Source organism: Pectinophora gossypiella, chromosome 29, assembly GCF_024362695.1.
Source record: "Pectinophora gossypiella chromosome 29, ilPecGoss1.1, whole genome shotgun sequence".
In the NCBI taxonomy this organism is placed as follows: domain Eukaryota; kingdom Metazoa; phylum Arthropoda; class Insecta; order Lepidoptera; family Gelechiidae; genus Pectinophora; species Pectinophora gossypiella.
Genome location: NC_065432.1, coordinates 3,538,452 through 3,557,142, shown reverse-complemented (window position 1 = coordinate 3,557,142; position 18,691 = coordinate 3,538,452). Strand labels below are relative to the sequence as shown.

The window sequence follows — 18,691 nt, the reverse complement described above, 5'->3', positions numbered from 1 at the left end:
TATAGTTAAAAAATTATTTCATTTATTAAAATTTCATTGTAAAACGGTTGACCAAGCACAGTATTGCATGATTGTTCTTTTGTATAATTATTCAACAAGGTGCGCGCGCGCCGCACCACGGACAACACGCAGTCAATCTGAAACAACATAATACAAACATTATTTAATCGAAACAAAAAAAGACAGAATACAATTCACGCTTGTAACCTGAACCCTGACAACCCTACATAATCATCTCCCTATCGTTATAAGTATTCCATTGTCACTAACCTAACCTAACCTAACCGGAAGAGTTAACAGGTCCGTTTTTTTTTACAGAACCTGCCTGTCTGGCCTTCAAACCCGAAGGGAAAACCGGCCCAATACATCGTCATCATCCCCCTAGCATTATCTCGTTTTCACGGGGTCCGCTTACCTAACTGAAGATTTGACAGGTCCTGTTACCTTCTCAAAACAGCCCAATTTAGGTTAGGTCAAGTACCTCCGGAACGCATTTCTCGGGAATGTGAGACCCACATTTGTGGTGGATGGTGCTCACGATGTTTTCCATGAATTCGAAAATAATTGGATAATATATTGTGGTCTTCTTTTTTTTACTGTGGTCTTTTAGTTATCCATCAAAAACAATATAGATGGATATGATACACAGGATCATGGTCTGAATAATCCCCTCAATATTCGGTACGGAATCACTAACACCCTGTATAATAATATAGGTTAGCCTTTGATCACGATCTCACTGATGGTAAGATTAAGTGACGATGTGTTAGGGTGGATCACGCTTACCTACCAAATGCCTATTCATATAAGGTCAGATAAGATAAATAAGATCATCATCATCAGCCCATTAACGTCCCCACTGCTGGGGCACGGGCCATCCCTATGGATGGATAGGGAGATCGGGCCTTAAACCATCACGTGGGCCCAGTGCGGATTGGTGGTTATTAACGACTGCTAATGCAGCCGGGACCAACGGCTTAACGTGCCTTCCGAAGCACGGAGGAGCTCGAGATGAAAACCTTTTTTTTTTTGTAAACACCCATCCTATGACCGGCCTTTGCGAAAGTTGCTTAACTTCAACAATCGCAGACCGAGCGCGTTTACCGCTGCGCCACCGAGCTCCGAGAAGATAAATAAGATAAAAAAAAATATATAATAGGTGTGGTATATATTGAGATAAGACGTAGTAAATAACTGTATACTTAAACTGTTATCACAACGGATATAATCAGCTGTGGGTCGTTCTCGGGAATGTTTCCATTTTGGGAATATTCCCAGCGGTTAAAACAATCAAAACTTATGTGAACAGAGGGGTTAAAATGGAAACATAGAAGCAATTCACATTGACATTTGTTTGCATTGCGCACTTACTTTCATATGCGCAAATGTCAAATTGCAATATTGCTTTCGTAGATGAATTGCTTCGATGTGGCCATTTTAACCCCCCTGAGCTTTCATAACTAATCTTTAGACAGATAAGACCAGAGTACAAGAAAGAACAATTGGATTGTGTAGTAGTTTCAAGATAAATTATGAAATTGTGATTACTAAATAAAGACATATCTAAACCTAACGAAAAACATTTTCTTTTTTCTATTTAACTTATTTATGAATTTTAATCAAGAAATCCGTAATAATAACTCCGATATTTTATCTCGTTTTTCCATGACGTCAAAGTGTACTTTTTCATACAAATTCCATAGTAATTTCCTGTTTTGACGTTTAGTAAAAAGTAACTTGTTGTTGTTTAAATTCTCCTTATATAAGGCAGGCAAAGACCTGAGGACCATACAGCCTTGACTTTAGTAATTTAATATTCGGAATTTACGATCAAAATAGGGATTTGACTAGTTGGAAACTAGCCTATTTTGGGAACATTTCCGAGACCGGCACGTCACTGAATCTAATTTAATTATAATTATCATAATATCAAGGTTTTACTTCCTAATAGTTATCAAGCGAATATTATATCCTGTAAATATACATTACGGAAACTCACGCAGCACTTATGAGGGTGGACAGAGCCACAAGGAATAAAGATAAGCTCACGAGTACAATGGGGTAGACAGAGGTACATCACCGCAAGATGAACCAGGGGTGGTATTAACAAACTATTCTCAACTTCGAGACTGCCCTCAAGATCATGTCAATGTGAGAGTTCCTAAATGCTTGAGGCAGTCTCAGCTGAGATTAGTTTATTATAATACCACCCTAAGTACCCACACTTCATGGAGCTTTGTGTTAGACCAACGTGATAGGTGAGCCGTATCGCCGCCTATAATGGTCGAGCCAACTGTGTTAGTGACTGCACTTAAGATAAAGGAGATCATCGGATTTCGGCCCAGAAGTCAAAGTGCCGGCCAAAAAATAATTTTGCTATATTCCGTTAGATCTTATCCATCTGAGCATTTATTACTATGGCACCAAAGCTGTAGGGTCAATATCTTCGGTTTTATTCGAATTAAAAAAACTGTATTTTTCATTCATTTTTGGTCAAAATGTAAAGTGCCGGCCAAGTAACAATAATGATATATATACTTAGAACTTATCCGTCTGAGAATTTTTTACTATGGCACCAAAGCTGTAGGGTCAATATTTTCGGTTTTATTGGAATTAAAAAAAAACATGAATTTTCATACATTTTTGGTGAAAATGTGAAGTGCCGGCCAAGAAACATTATTGGTATACTCCGTTATAACTTATCCGTTTGACCATTTATTATTAGGGCACCAAACGTCTATGACCATTATTTTGACTTTTGTTGGACTTTACGTTATAGTTTCTGTGTGAAAAGTGCCGGTTAGCAAAAAACACATGTCAAAGCTATCGAGAAGATACCTGTAAACATTATTCACTATGAGAAAAACGTGTATGACCATTAGTTTGGCTTTTGTTGGATTTAAAAAAATCTTGATTTTTGATTCATTTTGTAAAAAATAAAACATAACAGGCGCGTTATTTAAATGGAATTAAACGTCTATGACCACTATTTTGAACTTAATTCGATTTTTCAAAAATCTGGTGTTTTCATAGATACCTGCACTTTGGCGAAAAAAACTTTTATCTGGTGAAAATGGAACTATATTGATAAAGGCGTAATATAGTCGTCTTTTTGACACATTTTTGTAAATTAAAAATAGGTTTGCGTTTACGCTTTAGAAGCTACTTTTTTTTAAGAAAAGTGTGTATACAAGGAAAATACAGTGGGGTGATAGAGGTACTACGTTATTGGCCGAGTAGCACCAGGACATTGTGATCGGCATACATGCAAAGTACAACTGCCCGACTCCTGTCTTCCCTAACAGCTACTTCAGACGTCATACCAAAATACGAGTTTCGACACTAGATGGCAAGCCTATCTTTGCAGAGTGGCAACCATCTACGGTCATAATAATTCAAACTAAACTTAGGCCGTAACGTTGAGTGGAATGCAAAAACTACAGCCAACATCATATCTAAGATTAGATAGTATTAATATTGAAGTTCACCCAACAACACACAAAACAAAAACTTAAAGTATTTATCTGACTAATAACTAGTCATTGGGAAAGCTCTGCTTGTTGTCATTGTTAAAATGTATAAAAATAATAAAGATTTTTAAAAAGTCCAGTAAAAGCCAAAGTCAAAATAATGGTCAAAAATGTTTTGCGCCAGATTATTAAATGTTCAAAGTTGTATTAAAGGTCCTTTGTAATCCGCCGTATCGCAATTTTTGCCCAAAGCACTTTATTTTTAAACAAAATAAATAAGAAATCAAGATTTGTAAAATAAAATAAAATCCAAACTAATGATCGTACACGTTTGGTGCTATAGAAAAAAATGTTAATAGGCATCTACTCGATACTCTCTACATGGTATTTTTGCTGGTCGGCACTTTTCACATTTGAACTAAAACGTAAATTCCAATAAATGTCAAAATAATGGTCATATATGTTTGGTGTCATATTAAAAAATATTGAGAAGCAACTATTAGACGGATTCGACGTATTCTTTTCGATTGCCGGCATTTTAACATATTAACCAAAACGGAAAGTCTAATAAACGTCAAAATAATGGTCATAGAAGTTTGGCGCCATACTAATAAATGTTCTAACGGTCCTTTGTAATACGCCTGTTTCCCCTTTTTCCAAACGGACATAATATTTTTTTTACAAAATGTATGAAAAAATCGTGATTTTTAAAATCCAATTAAAGCCAAACTAATGGTCATACACGTTTGGTGTCATAGTAAAAAATGATCAGAGCAATCTACTCGAAAGGTTCGACACATTTTTTTTCTCTGGCCGGCACTTTCAAATTTGGGCCGGCCAAAGTATGGAGAGCCGATGATCTCCTTTATTAAGTTAATAACTCATTGGTGCAAGTCCAGTACCAGGACTTAAGCGCTCCGCGTTTAAAAATTAATCTAAACAAGGACCACTCAACCCAATTCAGTGTCACTGCACTGAATTGGGTAGATAAATTATGAAATTTCGTTTACTAAATAAAGACAGATCTAAAGGTGATAAAAAAGTTTTCTTTTCTATTTAACTTATTTATCAATTTTAATAAAGAAAAATGCAATAATACGTGCGAAATTTCATCACGTTTTTCTGTGACATCACAGGTTGCTTTCGTACAAATTCTACGTGTTTTGACGTTTAGTAAAAAGTAACTGATTTGACTAGTTGGAAACTAGCCTATTGCCTCAATGCGGTTTTTTAACCTTCTACTTTGAAACGAATTTTCACCGCGCAACTTTATATATAAGTATATTATGCTAAAATTATTCTCACCTTATTCAACAGTAGACACATCATTCAAATTAACATAACTGGCCCCCATATTTTCTCTGTGACGCGGTGATACCACGTGTTTCTTTGCATTCTCCCCCTCTTCCAAATCCGCGTCACAAACCCCACACTTCAACTTCCCGAACTCATAGTAATCATACTTATTCCTCCCCAACATATTTATGTTATGCTTCAACTCCAAATAGAATCTGAACACATTCTCAGTAGACGGCTTCTGAGCGAAATGATCAGCATAAATCAAGTGAGTCAGCAACGACCGAATGGAATTAAACACCCCTTTGCAAACGGTACAGGTGAAGCTTGCGCCTTCGTTGTGGAGAATGTAGTTCCCACGCATATAAACGCTTATTATGTCGCCTTTATTCTCCTGTGTCTTAGCGTCGACAACTAAATTCTGATGCTGGATGTTCGATAAAACGTGTGTCATTGCCTCGTTCAAGTCCTGAAGAGCCACATCGCAGAGGTCGCATTTAAAACCGTCCTTGGTAATTATTTTGTTAGACGCCAAGATGTCAGAGTCAGCTGTTTGCTCGTAGAGCGCTGTACGGATCATCTTGGCGATAGTCTCGATGTGGATGGTACTTTCGAAGTGTTCGACAATCGCTGCGAAAGATGGAAGCGCGATGAACATCGGACAGACAGCGCAGACGTAGTAGTTTCCGAAACTTGCGTAATACTCCGAAGGGCGGCAGTGGTTCTTGTAAAGTAGGGCCAGTTTATGCGGAGCAGCGTTTCGGAGATGCTTCTTCTGGCGGATGTGGTTGAACAGCACCTGTCTCGGACCTTTCAACGTCATATCGCAACACGAGCAGTAGTTGGCGATCTTTCCTGAAGGTTTGATAAAGTTCTCAATAACAACATGATCGCGATTGTTCAAAGGCTTCCCAACGGTCGCCAAAAACTTCGACCAGTCCAAACTCTTAGGACCCCATTCGTCAGGATTGACTCCGTCCTGGTTATTAGCCTTCATCTTACGATACAACTTGTCAGAAAGCTTCGCCAAATGATTTTCATCCAGAATATGCATGATGGAAGCTTCAATAGAGTCGATGTTGTGTTTACAAAGACCGCAGCTGTAGCCGTTCGCGTCTTCAGAAACGCTGTGGCTGTGCAAGAATTTATAGTTCATCTCCTTAATTTTATCCATGGATGTATCGCGCATGGAAAAGGGGATGTGTTTATCCGCTTGCAAGATGCATGACAAGTTATTGATATGCGTTTCGCTGAAGACATGGCTGAGCACACTGTCATATCGGAACCGCAGGGTATAGTACTCACAAGCCATACAGAAGAAAGCTAGTTTCCCAGTACGGTCGTCAACTAAAGAGAGAAGCTTATGGTTCAGGAGCAGCTCCACAATGTAGTTCTCAATAGGGCCGTAGTAGCGGTACTTCTTAACCTGATTCTTCACTTGCGTCTTCGCTTCAGGCGCCTGATCGTTATCCTCATTCTCAAAATTTTTGTTAGCATCCGTAGCGAAGTTCTGATTGACGTTGTCTTTAATGCTCATGATGATAGGAGCTACAGAGCTCGTCTTGTCAGAGAAGTCCATCATTGCTACTTCTTGACATAACTTGTCATAAGCCGCCTGATAGAACTTGACGGCAGCGTCGATACTCGCTTCCGAATTATCCGGCAAATGTCGAATCAAAGAAGCCTCAAGTTTAGCGGAGAATGTTCTATCCAGCTTCTCCATTGGTTTAACAAGTTGGAGAATTTGCGCCATCTGCGCTGGGGTCTCTCCGCACTCCATGGCGGATAGTCTTCTGGACATGTTAGGAAGAATTATCGGTTCAGCTACGTCTACACTCTCACGCTTCATTTTCGGCTTGGGCAAATGGACTTCCAAGTTGAAATGCTTCTGCAAAGACTCCATCAAAGGCTCCTCATCATTCATCTCGATTTCTACGTCACAATCCGTGCAGATATGCACCTGTTTAGCGTTCTCAACATTCAACAACTCGGCTTTAAGTAACTCCGGCACCTCGCTCACGGGAAGACTGTTGAACCTTTGCCTCTGCAAGTTACTCTTCTTCTCCGTTGTGAAGATATACTCCACCTCAACTCCCTCTCTCTTCTGGAAGTATATCTTCCGGTGCGTCTCGTTCAGATTCTTCAGATAACTTTGCAACACTGGTTTCTCTTGCGTCAGAGGGTGGTTTATCACATTATTGAAATGCACAACAAGTCGCTTGACATCTTCAACCTTGCGGAACGACAGCACAGTCAGTTCCGCCATCTTTGCAGTCAGTTCATCAACGTTCTCTGTCATTGTCAAAAATTCACTATTAAAATAAAACTGTACAACGATTTCTATATTACAGAAGAGACTTTCTTGGTTTCTCCAAGATTTCAAGTCGAGAATAGCTAGCAGCAGCTAATATTATGTTTATTTGGTTGATCAGTCGGTTTTCTATGCCCGTACGGTGGTGATGCCAAAGAGAAGGGTTTGTGCGAAGTAAGGCCCAGAGGTAGGTTTTGTTTTTGTTAAAATTGGTATTGGACTGTAGACTATCACCGCATTTCAAGATCTGGAATCAAGGAAAACATGGATGTTAATATTTTGGTCAAATGAAGCTGGTTTTTGTGAGTAGAAATTCTTGGAACTGTCCGGTGGAAAAAATGTCCTGTTTCATTCATCACTAATTAAGAGCTCACAAGAGCGTGGCTCCAAGCTCCATGCTCCTGTTTCGTTGCTTGTGTAAAAATATCTTAACATAGCATCACAACCCAGAGGGGGTGAGGTAGGCGCCCGATACGAATTGGTGCGGGGCGAGTTATCGTTCTATCTATACGTAGTAGTTTTCTTTATTCTATATCCTACATCTTGGACACAGGCCTTCCCGCTTCGACCTTCACAAAAATAGCTTCCGCGTCCTGCGTACTACCTGCTTACTCCACCATATTAGCAAAAACGACCACAAAAATAGCTTTAAAAACGTACTCAATTAGGTGTCTAAACTGCGAACACTGAGTCAGTGGAAGACATTTCTTTTTATAACTTGCATATTATACCTAAATGTTTGATATGCACCATGTTATATTAATGTATATCTACTTATGTACACAAATCTGCTAACCTAACGGTACTTTAAATAAAGGTGTATAATGTGAAAACCTACTGTCGCCTTATAGCGAAAAACTCGCAAGCGCCATCTTGAAAATTCGCATTCTAATGTGATTTTTGTTAACAAACCTCGCAAACGTAAAAAAAAAATTGGCAACTCCTATCTCTGCCGCACCATTAAAAAGTAGAACGGGTTGCCGGCTCAAGTGTTCCCTTCTTACAACATGAGGACCTTTAAGCGAAGCGTGAAGAAGCACCTAGTAGGCCAGTATGGTAGTCGCAACTGATTCGAAACTGACTCATTGCGTTGATTTTCAGTTGCTTGTGCAATGTGGGCTTCTCTATGTTTACCATCAGGCATAGTTGAGTCAACCCTCACTTTTGGCTTTTTGTATACAACTTTTGGATGGTAGGTGGTATCCTTTGCTCAGTTTTAAGACTTTTGAGGTTACCAGCTGACTCATATTAATTATGTCACAGCCTGTAACTACATATTTATAAATGTTAACAAATATTGACACATATTTAAGGCTTATATAGTACAAATAAAGATATTATTATTATAACATACTATGGGCCATTATAAAAAAGCGGTGCCAATTTTACCCGGATTAAACGTGAGCGATTTTAACTAAAATCACATCTGAATATGATATGTCAAGTGTACATTTTTTTTAATTTGTTTATTATTATTACAAGTTCTTATAGAGCTATAAGTGGTGTAAATTAGCTCTAATTTGTCGATTACCCGTCTCTTTCCTTTTCGGCGGATAAGAAAATGACAGATATAACTTGAAATAAAATTAGATGGTATTTACAGGAATTAGCACCACTGTATTGTTTAGTTGCCCTTTTTTTTTACGTGACTTATTTTAGATTTGCCGCAGATGGCATTAACTACTTGGCCGGACAAATGGGGAGCGCTGAAGGCTCTCACCCGGTACAACGTTTAAGACAACAGGCCTGAGGGTGCCCAGTTGGGCGCGAACCTCGGCTCAGGGCGTCGTCTGAGAGGAAAAATATTTGAAAGAATTAATCGACCCTAGTGGGTCGATAGCGATAAGCGCTGAATGAGGGAAAGTTGTTTAGATGCCCTTCTCATGACAAGTAGCTCTACTCTGCTATTATGTATTAAGAGCGTGTGTATGTATGTATCTACATGTTATAATGAAAATTGTATGAGAGCCGTATCACTGAAGGTCACAGAACCACGGACCGCCTGAAGGTATTAATAAATTTGTTAAACAGATTCGAAACTTCTAGAGAATAAGGAATGATTTCTTTTTTATTTTACATGGCATTTCAGACGAGCACTTGAGAAGATTATGAGAATAATCCGGCTCGGGGTGAATTCGAATTTATGGGTTTGAATTCATGTTTAGATCATTTATAGTTGATAGCACGTGGTGTCCCCGGTTATTGGCAATAGGCACGTCCGTCATTAGGTTAGAGGGAAAATGAACAAAACGTTTCGAGAATAGGTACCGTGTCCCCAGGTTACGTGACATTAGATATGTGCTGAAGGAAATGCGCTAGATGGCGCCAAAACTAAAATTGACAGCTGTCAATTGACCATCCCATTCCTTTTCGGCGGATAAGAAAATGACAGGTATAACTTAAAATTAGATGCTATCTATAGGAATCTGCACCACTATAGTAGTACATAAATGTTAAGCAAAAACATTAGGTATCTACATGGGAAAAATCATCAAAACATTTCGAGAAAAGGAAGGTATTGCCCTGCCCTTGCGCTTCTCTTTGCTAGTATTGGCGGTAGTGTTGCCGCTCGATAGTGTCCTATCGATAGTTTTCGATCGAACTATCGATAGTTTACCAAAAAAAGATAATATCGATAATTAATCGATAGTATCGACTCTATCGTTTGCTATTTTTTTGCGATACTATTGATAAGTAACGATACTATCGATAGTTAAAAAATGAAAAACTATTGATACTATCGACAGTATCGATAGGCCTATCGGTTGGGTAGGTGATTTTGACTGTTTACTATCGATAGTAAAACTATCGATTTTTCGGCAACACTAATTGGCGATACTACAGTTCCCCCAGATTACGTGACATTAGAGATGTGCTGAAGGAAATGCTCTAAATGGCGCCAAAACTAAAATTGACAGCTGTCAATTGTCCGTCCCATTCCTTTTCGGTGGATAAAAAAAATTACAGGTATAACTTAAAATTAGATGCTATCTACAGGAATCTGCACCAGTATAGTAGTAGTACATAATTGTTAAGCAAAAACATCTTGTGAGATAAACACATACTTTGAGAGGTTTGGAATAAATCAAGTACACTACTTATACCAATTGAAAGTCAATATATGTAAATTGTACAATGGTGTTTTGCAGTAAACAGTTTTGTAGCACATGCGTGTAACATTTAAAAAAAAAATCTTTTTTTTTTTTTTTTTTTCATTTTTGTGCCCAAACATGCGATCGGTCGACTGACCATAAGCAGTTTTGATGGTTTGGTTTTATTAACATGCAGGACAGGCCCCCTCATTAGAAGGCTGCCTTCATTAAGGTGCTACTGTATGTTATCCCATATGTGCGTCCTTTTGAGGCGTCTCATGTAGTGGTTGTCACTTAAACTCCGGGCCAGTTTGTTTTGATGATGAGTAATTCGATCTCTGTATAGCCTTGTAGTTGTGGCAATTTCTTGCTTAACTGTCCTCATTCCAAGGTACTCGTGTAGTTCGTTCATGCGAGTGAACCAAGGTGCTTGCGCTATTGATTTGAGCACTCCGTTTTGGAAGCGTTGTAGTATTTCCATATTTGATGAAAAAAAAAATCTATCTTAAATTTTCAACAAACACACATAACTGCCACAGGGTAAGCAGAGAGATAAGTGTTGATTACGACCGGTTGCCATACAGTTTAGAGAATCGCGTGTAATGTTCACCATTAGAAAAAGGAGAGTGTTACAGTATTGCCATACTTAAATAATAATTAAAAAACTAAAATGTTGGGGATGCCAACAACCATAAAGTTGGAAGTTGAAGTTGATAAGTGTTGATGGAGAAATATACTACAGACCCTTCATCATGAATTCCCCAGTCTTCTTATCATGTGGGTTGTGAGGTGGAATACCAACCTTGTCAACCCTGGTTATTACTCAAAGTCCATTCCTCAAGGAAAAATAAATGAATGAGTGAGTGAATTCCTCAGTCTAATTTTCATGAACAAAGAAAAATGGTTGCAAGTATGAGAAGTACCATACGCATCTACTTTTTATCCTTACCCTATTGCGCCCTTGGCGCTTGTAGCAGAGCTACGAGTAATCACGGACCAGCGCCATCTAGCGCATATTTTATGAATCAATTAGTTCGCTTACGACGTCATTGTTAAAGATATTTGAAAATGTGACGTAATAACCAAACAAATACCGTACGGGTTGAGCTAAATAAAACCGGTTATAAACCTAACAGATGTCGCTATTAACAAACACCAATAATAAAAATATAACCAAGATGGAGTGACAGCGGAACACGGTTTTTATTTTCCTCTCTCGATTTATATCACTACAAACCAGAATCTACAAATTCTCCTAATCTATTTCTTCACAAATTCAATTCAAATTCAAAAATATCTTTATTCAATAGATAACATAGTTACACTTTGAATCATCAATTTTTAAATAACAAACGTCTCATCTGCCTAAAACTACTGCAGCTTCTCAGAACTTGTATAGCTGGGGAAAAGAAGCTGCAAGAAAAATCTCGGCACAGGGCCCTAGACGTTCTTTTAAAAAAAAAACACTAGTTAAATAAGAGGACCATAATATGTTATTTATGATAAAAAAGATACTATTTATAGCAACATAGAGTTTACGACTGTGTGTGTACTATACACATACATAGATTGTGCAGGAAAAAATGAAGTTATTGTTATTACTATAAGGCACAGTGCACCATTGTTAGTCTACCTTATCCCATGTTTTATGTAAAAGGGAAATTAAGCCAAAACCTGATATCAAAGCCACATAAAAAAAAAACAAAGAAAAGGTATACCCTACATAAAGTTATACTTTTAACATCGATTTACTAGTGAAACTTTTAATCATTAAAAGCGATAATTTATGTATGTTTGTCATGCAATGCAATATGTATGGAACTTAGTGGGGGGGATAGTACCCCACCTACGCACAATAGATAAACACCATAATTCACTTCAAAAACATACCTATTATCACATATATGGTAATAACAGTTTAAAAAACTATTACGAATAACGGTACATAGTAATGTGTACCACAAAATACCTTCGTCGAACGCATTGCACCACAAAACATGAATACAAAACTTTTAATATTATTCACTAAAAACACCAAGTACACATCTTATTAGCACCACAACCACACCAAAACACACTTACAATGTCGCGTTTGCCGAAAAAACACAAAGAACAAGGTAAATTATTAACGAAAATAACAATCAAAAGTTAGGTTATAATGATTTGCAGTATGTAAATGGGCGGGGTTTTGTTCGGATTTTTTTCAGCAAATACGACGGCGTTTGTTTATTACTAACGGCAAATCACCTGGAAGTCTTGATTTTGTGCATGGCAGCGTGTACCGCCTAGTATTTTTGTACGGGCATTCGGTGACAGTCCAGTGATGACATGACAGACACGGGAGGTGTCAGGCGAAACGTGATTTCACCGCATTGCTCAGGGTGCTATGGTAATCGATGTTACCCCCAAAAAGCGGTAATTATATTTTGTATGACAGGCACAGATTTTATTTTGGAAAAACAACAGTATTTGTAATAAATAACACTTTTATTTTTGTTTAAATATAACTTGACTAATTTGGCTGCTTTCATAAAAAACACTCGATAGAAGCCTAACCAAATAAACGACACCTTTGCTATTTTCCTGATTAGTAAAAAATCGGTATTTTTTAAAATTTATTTTTCCAGTTACTTTAACGAAAATTGTATCGGGGATGATTAGTATAAGGAAAGATTGCGAACATTAAAAAATATACATTAATTAACACCGTATGGTGTGGTTTACTTTAACAACTAGTCACAGTGTCAACTGACGTACTTATCAAGTAGAAGTACTTAGATGGTTTACATAGATATTATTATTTCATCAGCCATATGACGATTGTACTTTGAACCTATTATTATTATATGCTAGATGACTAACATCAATTACAGTAAGATACAATACACCTGTGTCAACATCTACTAGGTGATGTGAAGGTTGTTGTTACGAAGACAAATGTTTTTCACAGAGTAGATATTTTTTTAATATATGATTAATATTCATATCGCCAAAGGTTGAATGAAACATCTACATTAATAAAAAATGCTTGCTTTCCATAATTGTTTTTAAAATAATAATCGCTAATTAATACTGTAACTGAATATAATATATGCATGCATACATAAACTCATGCATTAATAATATATGATTACTATAACATCGTTTCGACTGAGGTTTTATTCGTTAATATGAATGCCATAAACATAAATTTTCTCTTCATTTAATGTTTCTAATTGGGTCGTCTAACTAGGTTCAAGATAAATTATGAAATTTTGTTTATTTATTTATTTATTTAAAAGACGAGCACAACAGTTAACAATCATAATAGATATGTTTACCGAATATGAATATGTATTAATCAAGAAAAACGTAATAATAAGTAAGACATTTTGTCACGTTTTTCTATGACGTCACAGTGTGCTTTTCATACAAATTCCATAGTTATTTCGTGTTTTGACGTTTAGTAAAATGTAACTGATTGAGTAGTCGGAAACAAGCCTATTTTTTGTTCACAAAATTATAGGAAAAGGTATATAAAATTGTATATAAGTATAAAACATATTTATTTCTTACTTTTTATTAAACAAACTTTGAAGTAGTTTAAAAATTGTTTATTAACCTTGGAGAGGAGGCCTATACCCAGCAGTGGGTGGATACAGGCTAAGTAGATAGATATTAAATGGAACCTTGGAATTACGCTTGACACTCAATCTAAGGTTGCAGGTTCGAAAACTATCATTGACCTAAGCCAATGATTTTCGAATTTGTTCTCGAATTCGTGTAAGTAAATGATTGTCACCATATTCCCAAGAAATGTGTTTCGGAGGTATCTGACTTAATTTGTATTGTACTGGTTTTCCCTTGACGGATTGGAAATTCAGACAGATGGTCACTTGTGCAAAAAAAACCGGACCAGATCTGTGAATTATTCAGGTTAGGTAGGCGGACCATATGAAAACGAGATAAGAAATCAAATCAAAGTCAAATGAATTTATTCGATTAAATAAGGGTGGTAAAAATATTTACATAACAGTGTTGTGATGTGTTCGGCCTGCATGCAGGTGTACAAATATTAAAAAATAAATGGCCCCGATTCCTGCAGACATCTCTTAATTTTACTTTAAGTTATACCTGTCATTTTCTTATCCGCCGAAAAGGAAAGGGACGGATGATTGACAGCTCTTAATTTTAGGAAGAATGAGTAAATAAATGAATAACCCGGGCGAATTTTTAGACGGTTGTTTTAGATTTGTGCTTAAAATTGACGTGTGTTCCATAAATTTTATGCTTGTCGATTACCCGTCCCTTTCCTTTTCAGCGGATAAGAAAATGACAGATATAACCTAAAATAAAATTAGATGGTATTTACAGGAATTAGCACCATTATCTTAGTTAAATATTTAATTTTAGCCCCATTTTAAGTAACCAACGCACAACGTATAGGATAAAAACCGATAATGGGTAATTTTTATCCATAAATGGCAACCTCTTCGTGTTCTCAAACCTAAATACTTTTATTACCAAAAATTCAAGTCACATGTAAATTATCGTTTTTATAATGCTTATAAAATATTAACACATTAGAAGTATGTAGTTGTATTTAGATACAAAAGAAAATAAATGTAGTAGTTTTACTTTTTTTTGCAAATAGGAAAAGAAAATGTTCTCATTGTGTCATTATATGTTTATTGCACCAGCCCGTGCTCCAATGCATTAACTTCTTTCACCCTAAGGTTGCCTGGCAGAAATTGCTATTTAGCAATAAGGCCGCCTATTGTACTTATGTTTTTATTCGTATGTTTATGTCCTTTGTATATGTCGTTGTGCAATAAAGTATTATTGATTGATTGATTGATTGATGTTCTATTCAAAAGCTCAATAAGCGTTTATTGTGGTATAGATTCTGAACGCCTTTACTAGAGTTGATACTCGAAGACTTTTGAAGACTTGTTTCTTTTTTCGGTTTTCTTAATGGTTATTTCATTTATAAGGAAAGACGATTATTAATATTATTTGATTTTGTTAAGTAGTAGAAGAAAGAGGGTTTGCTTATTAGTTATATATGAACATAAATAATAAGTAATTAAAAATTACAATTCATAATTTGAATCGGTTCTTTTAAAACATAGTAGCACCCTATAGAAAAAAAAACTAACTGTCAAAAATATTTTTACGGAGACGCTGCTTTGTCGGAATTTTAAATAAAAATCTACGAAAACAGATGAAATGGATACATATTCGTTGTGACAGTGTTCTATATTTTTTAAGGAGCCTAATAACTTCGCAAAATGTCCGACGAAGAGGATATAATGGCGATAGCGCCCATCGATTCTGAGACGACTTGTCCCATTTGCTATGCTGAGTTCTTGGAGCCCGATGACTTGAGATTGCACGCAAATCAGGTGCATGCCATAACCGGGACACGCATCTGTCACTTCTGTGTCCATATCTTCCCTAGTTTGGACGACTACGCGTGTCACCTCCTCGACACACACTTACAAAGTTTATCATGTTGTAAATACTGTACGAAAGTGTTCCAGGACACAAAATCGTTAAGAAACCATGAGAAAAAGCATTGCACAAGAGGACAGAAGGATGTCTACAGTTGTTCGCAGTGTTACTATGTATGCCAGAGCTTGCTCGACTTAGAAAAGCATGAATTTGAGAAACATAATAATGATGATGATGGGGTATGTTTAAACGACTGTTTCCCTCATCTGTCGTCGTATTTGAACGTGAAAGCGTCCGCGTTTCTGCAGTCCTACGGTAAAAAAGCTGCGTATGTGTGTGCCTGTTGCAATATTACCACAACAAAAGTAAATAAATACGTAGAACATTTATTGAAAAAACAATGCCGATCTTTAGCTTGTGATAAGTGCAGCAACGTATATAATTCGAAGTTAAAACTAGGGAAGCATTTGCGATCTAAAATTGACTGCACAAAACCACGGGTAGAAAAGGTGGTCAAACCATGTCCAAAATGTCTTAAAAACATTGATTATTCCGCTTACCCTGTACATATTCAGTTTTGCAATCCGTTCAAATGCAATCATTGTAATATAACCCTGAATACAATATACGAATTGACCGAACATCAATCAAGAAAGCATCCAATGGCAATCTTGATGAAACGTTGCCACTTTTGCCACAAGGACTACGTAGGCAACTTGAGATTAGAAAAACATATTGAAAAAGTGCATAAATCTGAACTGCATTTGTACAAATACAAATGTATTTATTGCGATGAATTGTACTTCAAACATCCACAAATCATGTTCAGACATTTCTACTCAAAGCACCCGGAAATCAAACCGTATTGTTGTAAAATTTGCAACCAAATATTTCGAATCCGCAAGAATTTTACCGTACATATAAAACTCAACCATGAAAGTGTTGGATTTGTCGAGTTTGATGAACGGTATCATGTTTTCTTTAGCGACAAGAAGTCTGAGAATCCATTCCAGCCGAAAAGTCTCTTTACTGATGAAATTGAGAAATACAAAAACAATGAAAGCACTGAGGCAGGTAATCAGACCGATACACAGACAGAGGCTCAGACAGATGCAGAAGATGCTGCTAAAGATTCCCAAAGAAAACCACTTAAAATCAGATATAAAGAACAGAAAAAATCGAACGGATCCAATATTCTTGATTTGTCAGATAAATCAGACGATGATCAAACAGAATCCGGAGTTATCCTGGTAAAGCATGCACGCAAACATAAGCAAGTAAAAAAGAAAGGCATTAAAAGCAGACTAGGAAAGAGGAAGATTGATTCTGACATGTCAGAAGACGTACCATTGAGTAAACTTAAAAGACGATACAAAAAGAACACTAATTCAATACAAGTGAAACCCAAAAAGTTTATATGCGGTGTTTGTAACAGAAATTGTTACACATTTCAAAATTACAATCACCATATGAGTTTGCACAATGACAGTGAAATTAAGAAATGTATAAAGTGCTCAGAGACATTTACTTCGCAAGCTGCGTTTAAAAAACATATATCTAAAGCGCACGCGACATCAAAACTGACGGAAACACTTAAGAATTTACTTGAAAGAAGAAAACTGGGTATAAATGGTGCTCCAGATCCGACAACACCAGAAAAATTCAGGAAAACTATTAAAAAAGTAAAAGAGATCGCTGAATCCGCTACCGTAACTATTAAACAAGTCAATGACATGTCTGTCAAGAAATTTATTGAGAATTTCACTCCTGAGGAGACAACATCAAATAAACCCAAGAAAGCTATTGAAGTCAATGCTGCTGTGTCAGTTACACCAACTACTCGAGCTTTGAAGCCACCGGTGATAAAGATGACTAAGTTTAACCCGAAACCTATTCCGTCGACGTTAAAACTTAAAATGCCTGTGCGTTTTAAGAACGTTTCTGCAGAAAAATACAAGGTTAACGTTAAATTGATTCAATCACCTATTGAAGAACAGAATGATGAATCTAATGACAATGGCAATGAGCCTATACAATACGATGATGGCGGCGATAAGGTCGGAGTACCAGAGGTGGCTGAGGAAGTTATGCTGGAGGAAGCGCCGCAGGAAGCCAAACGCACGCAACATAAAATAGTAATACCAAAACTACCACCAGACTATTCCGCGAAGGACATAAGAATAGCGCATCTTCTACCTGAAGCGCCATTTTACAAAATAGTAAGAATGGAGGACATGATAGACGGTAAGAGCGAAGGTCAAAGTTCCAAGAAGGGCCCTGCGGATATAGCTAAGCACATATCTTCAAAACTAACGCTGCCTAGCGGCACAAAATTAGTTAACGTAAATCCCTTAGCGCATCTTATTGGCGACAAACCTCTCGATGAAATCGTTGGCAAACAGAAACGAAATTATAAATCAAAGACTGGCAACTTTCGGGAGGCCGTTGCGAAAGCCATGTCTAAGCTGGAACAGGAAAGTAAACAGCGGCTGGCTAGGAAGGAAAAGTAGGAGACGACAATATGATTGAAACCGTGGTATAAGAAGACAAGGTATTCTCAAAACTGACAGCTAGCATTTCAAGGTTAGCCCAGCTGACGTCATCCGAACCTGCGTTGCCATTTCGTAAAAAATAAATTCCCACGTCCAATGTTTTTAGTTTACGTTGCAAGGAAATTTTGTACTTAGTAAAAGATTACGTACAGTTTTAATGATTTTTGTATATGTGACAAATCATCACCAGCCCATTAACGTCCCCACTGCTGGGGCACGAGCCTTCCCTATGGATGGATAGGGAGATCGGGCCTTAAACCACCACGCGGGCCCACGCGGGGACGCGGGTGGAGGTATGTGACAAATAATAGTAATTAAATACATTAGTCAGTAATTCACTTAATTTTCAATAATAACATTTACGTCCTTGACATGTTGGAGATACCAATTGAATGGTAACACTTACGTCATCAAAGGGCTAGCAATGGCGGCTTGTCATAGGATTGAGCATACCTGGTCTTCTTATACCATGATTGAGACCACATTTTATTACCTGCAGCAGACTCAGCACGTTTGAGGCCCTGGATGTTTTAGATT

General features: G+C 37.1%; 2 protein-coding genes across 3 annotated transcripts; one reads left to right on the top strand and one right to left on the bottom strand.

Moving 5' to 3' along the window:
• LOC126379410 (uncharacterized) lies at positions 1-12,573 on the bottom strand. Of its 2 annotated transcripts, none has more exons than XM_050028156.1 (3): positions 12,417-12,573; positions 4,776-7,324; positions 1-137 (listed from the first exon to the last, which is right to left on the bottom strand). In XM_050028156.1, exon 2 carries the CDS (start codon positions 7,063-7,065, stop codon positions 4,777-4,779), a length of 2,289 nt encoding a protein of 762 aa, XP_049884113.1. In that variant the 5' UTR covers positions 7,066-7,324; positions 12,417-12,573; the 3' UTR covers positions 1-137; position 4,776. The 2 variants fall into 2 exon arrangements, with proteins under 2 accessions (XP_049884113.1, XP_049884114.1); XM_050028157.1 differs by lacking the exon at positions 12,417-12,573 and adding an exon at positions 11,119-11,177.
• A 2,866-nt stretch (positions 12,574-15,439) lies between these two features.
• LOC126379680 (uncharacterized) lies at positions 15,440-18,112 on the top strand. Its single transcript, XM_050028498.1, has 3 exons — positions 15,440-15,553; positions 15,692-15,930; positions 16,588-18,112. The coding sequence occupies exons 1-3, from the start codon at positions 15,440-15,442 to the stop codon at positions 18,110-18,112; spliced, it is 1,878 nt and encodes a 625-aa protein (XP_049884455.1).
• The last annotated feature ends 579 nt before the right edge of the window (positions 18,113-18,691 follow it).

Bases quoted from the DNA above. Each gene is read 5' to 3' on its own strand.
- LOC126379410 (XM_050028156.1), bottom strand. From the start codon at position 7,065: ATGACAGAGAACGTTGATGAACTGACTGCAAAGATGGCGGAACTGACT.
- LOC126379680 (XM_050028498.1), top strand. From the start codon at position 15,440: ATGTCCGACGAAGAGGATATAATGGCGATAGCGCCCATCGATTCTGAG. The intron at 15,554-15,691 runs GTGCATGCCATA...AAAGTGTTCCAG, and splicing joins TGAGATTGCACGCAAATCAG to GACACAAAATCGTTAAGAAA. The intron at 15,931-16,587 runs GTATGTGTGTGC...TGTTTTCTTTAG, and splicing joins TCCTACGGTAAAAAAGCTGC to CGACAAGAAGTCTGAGAATC.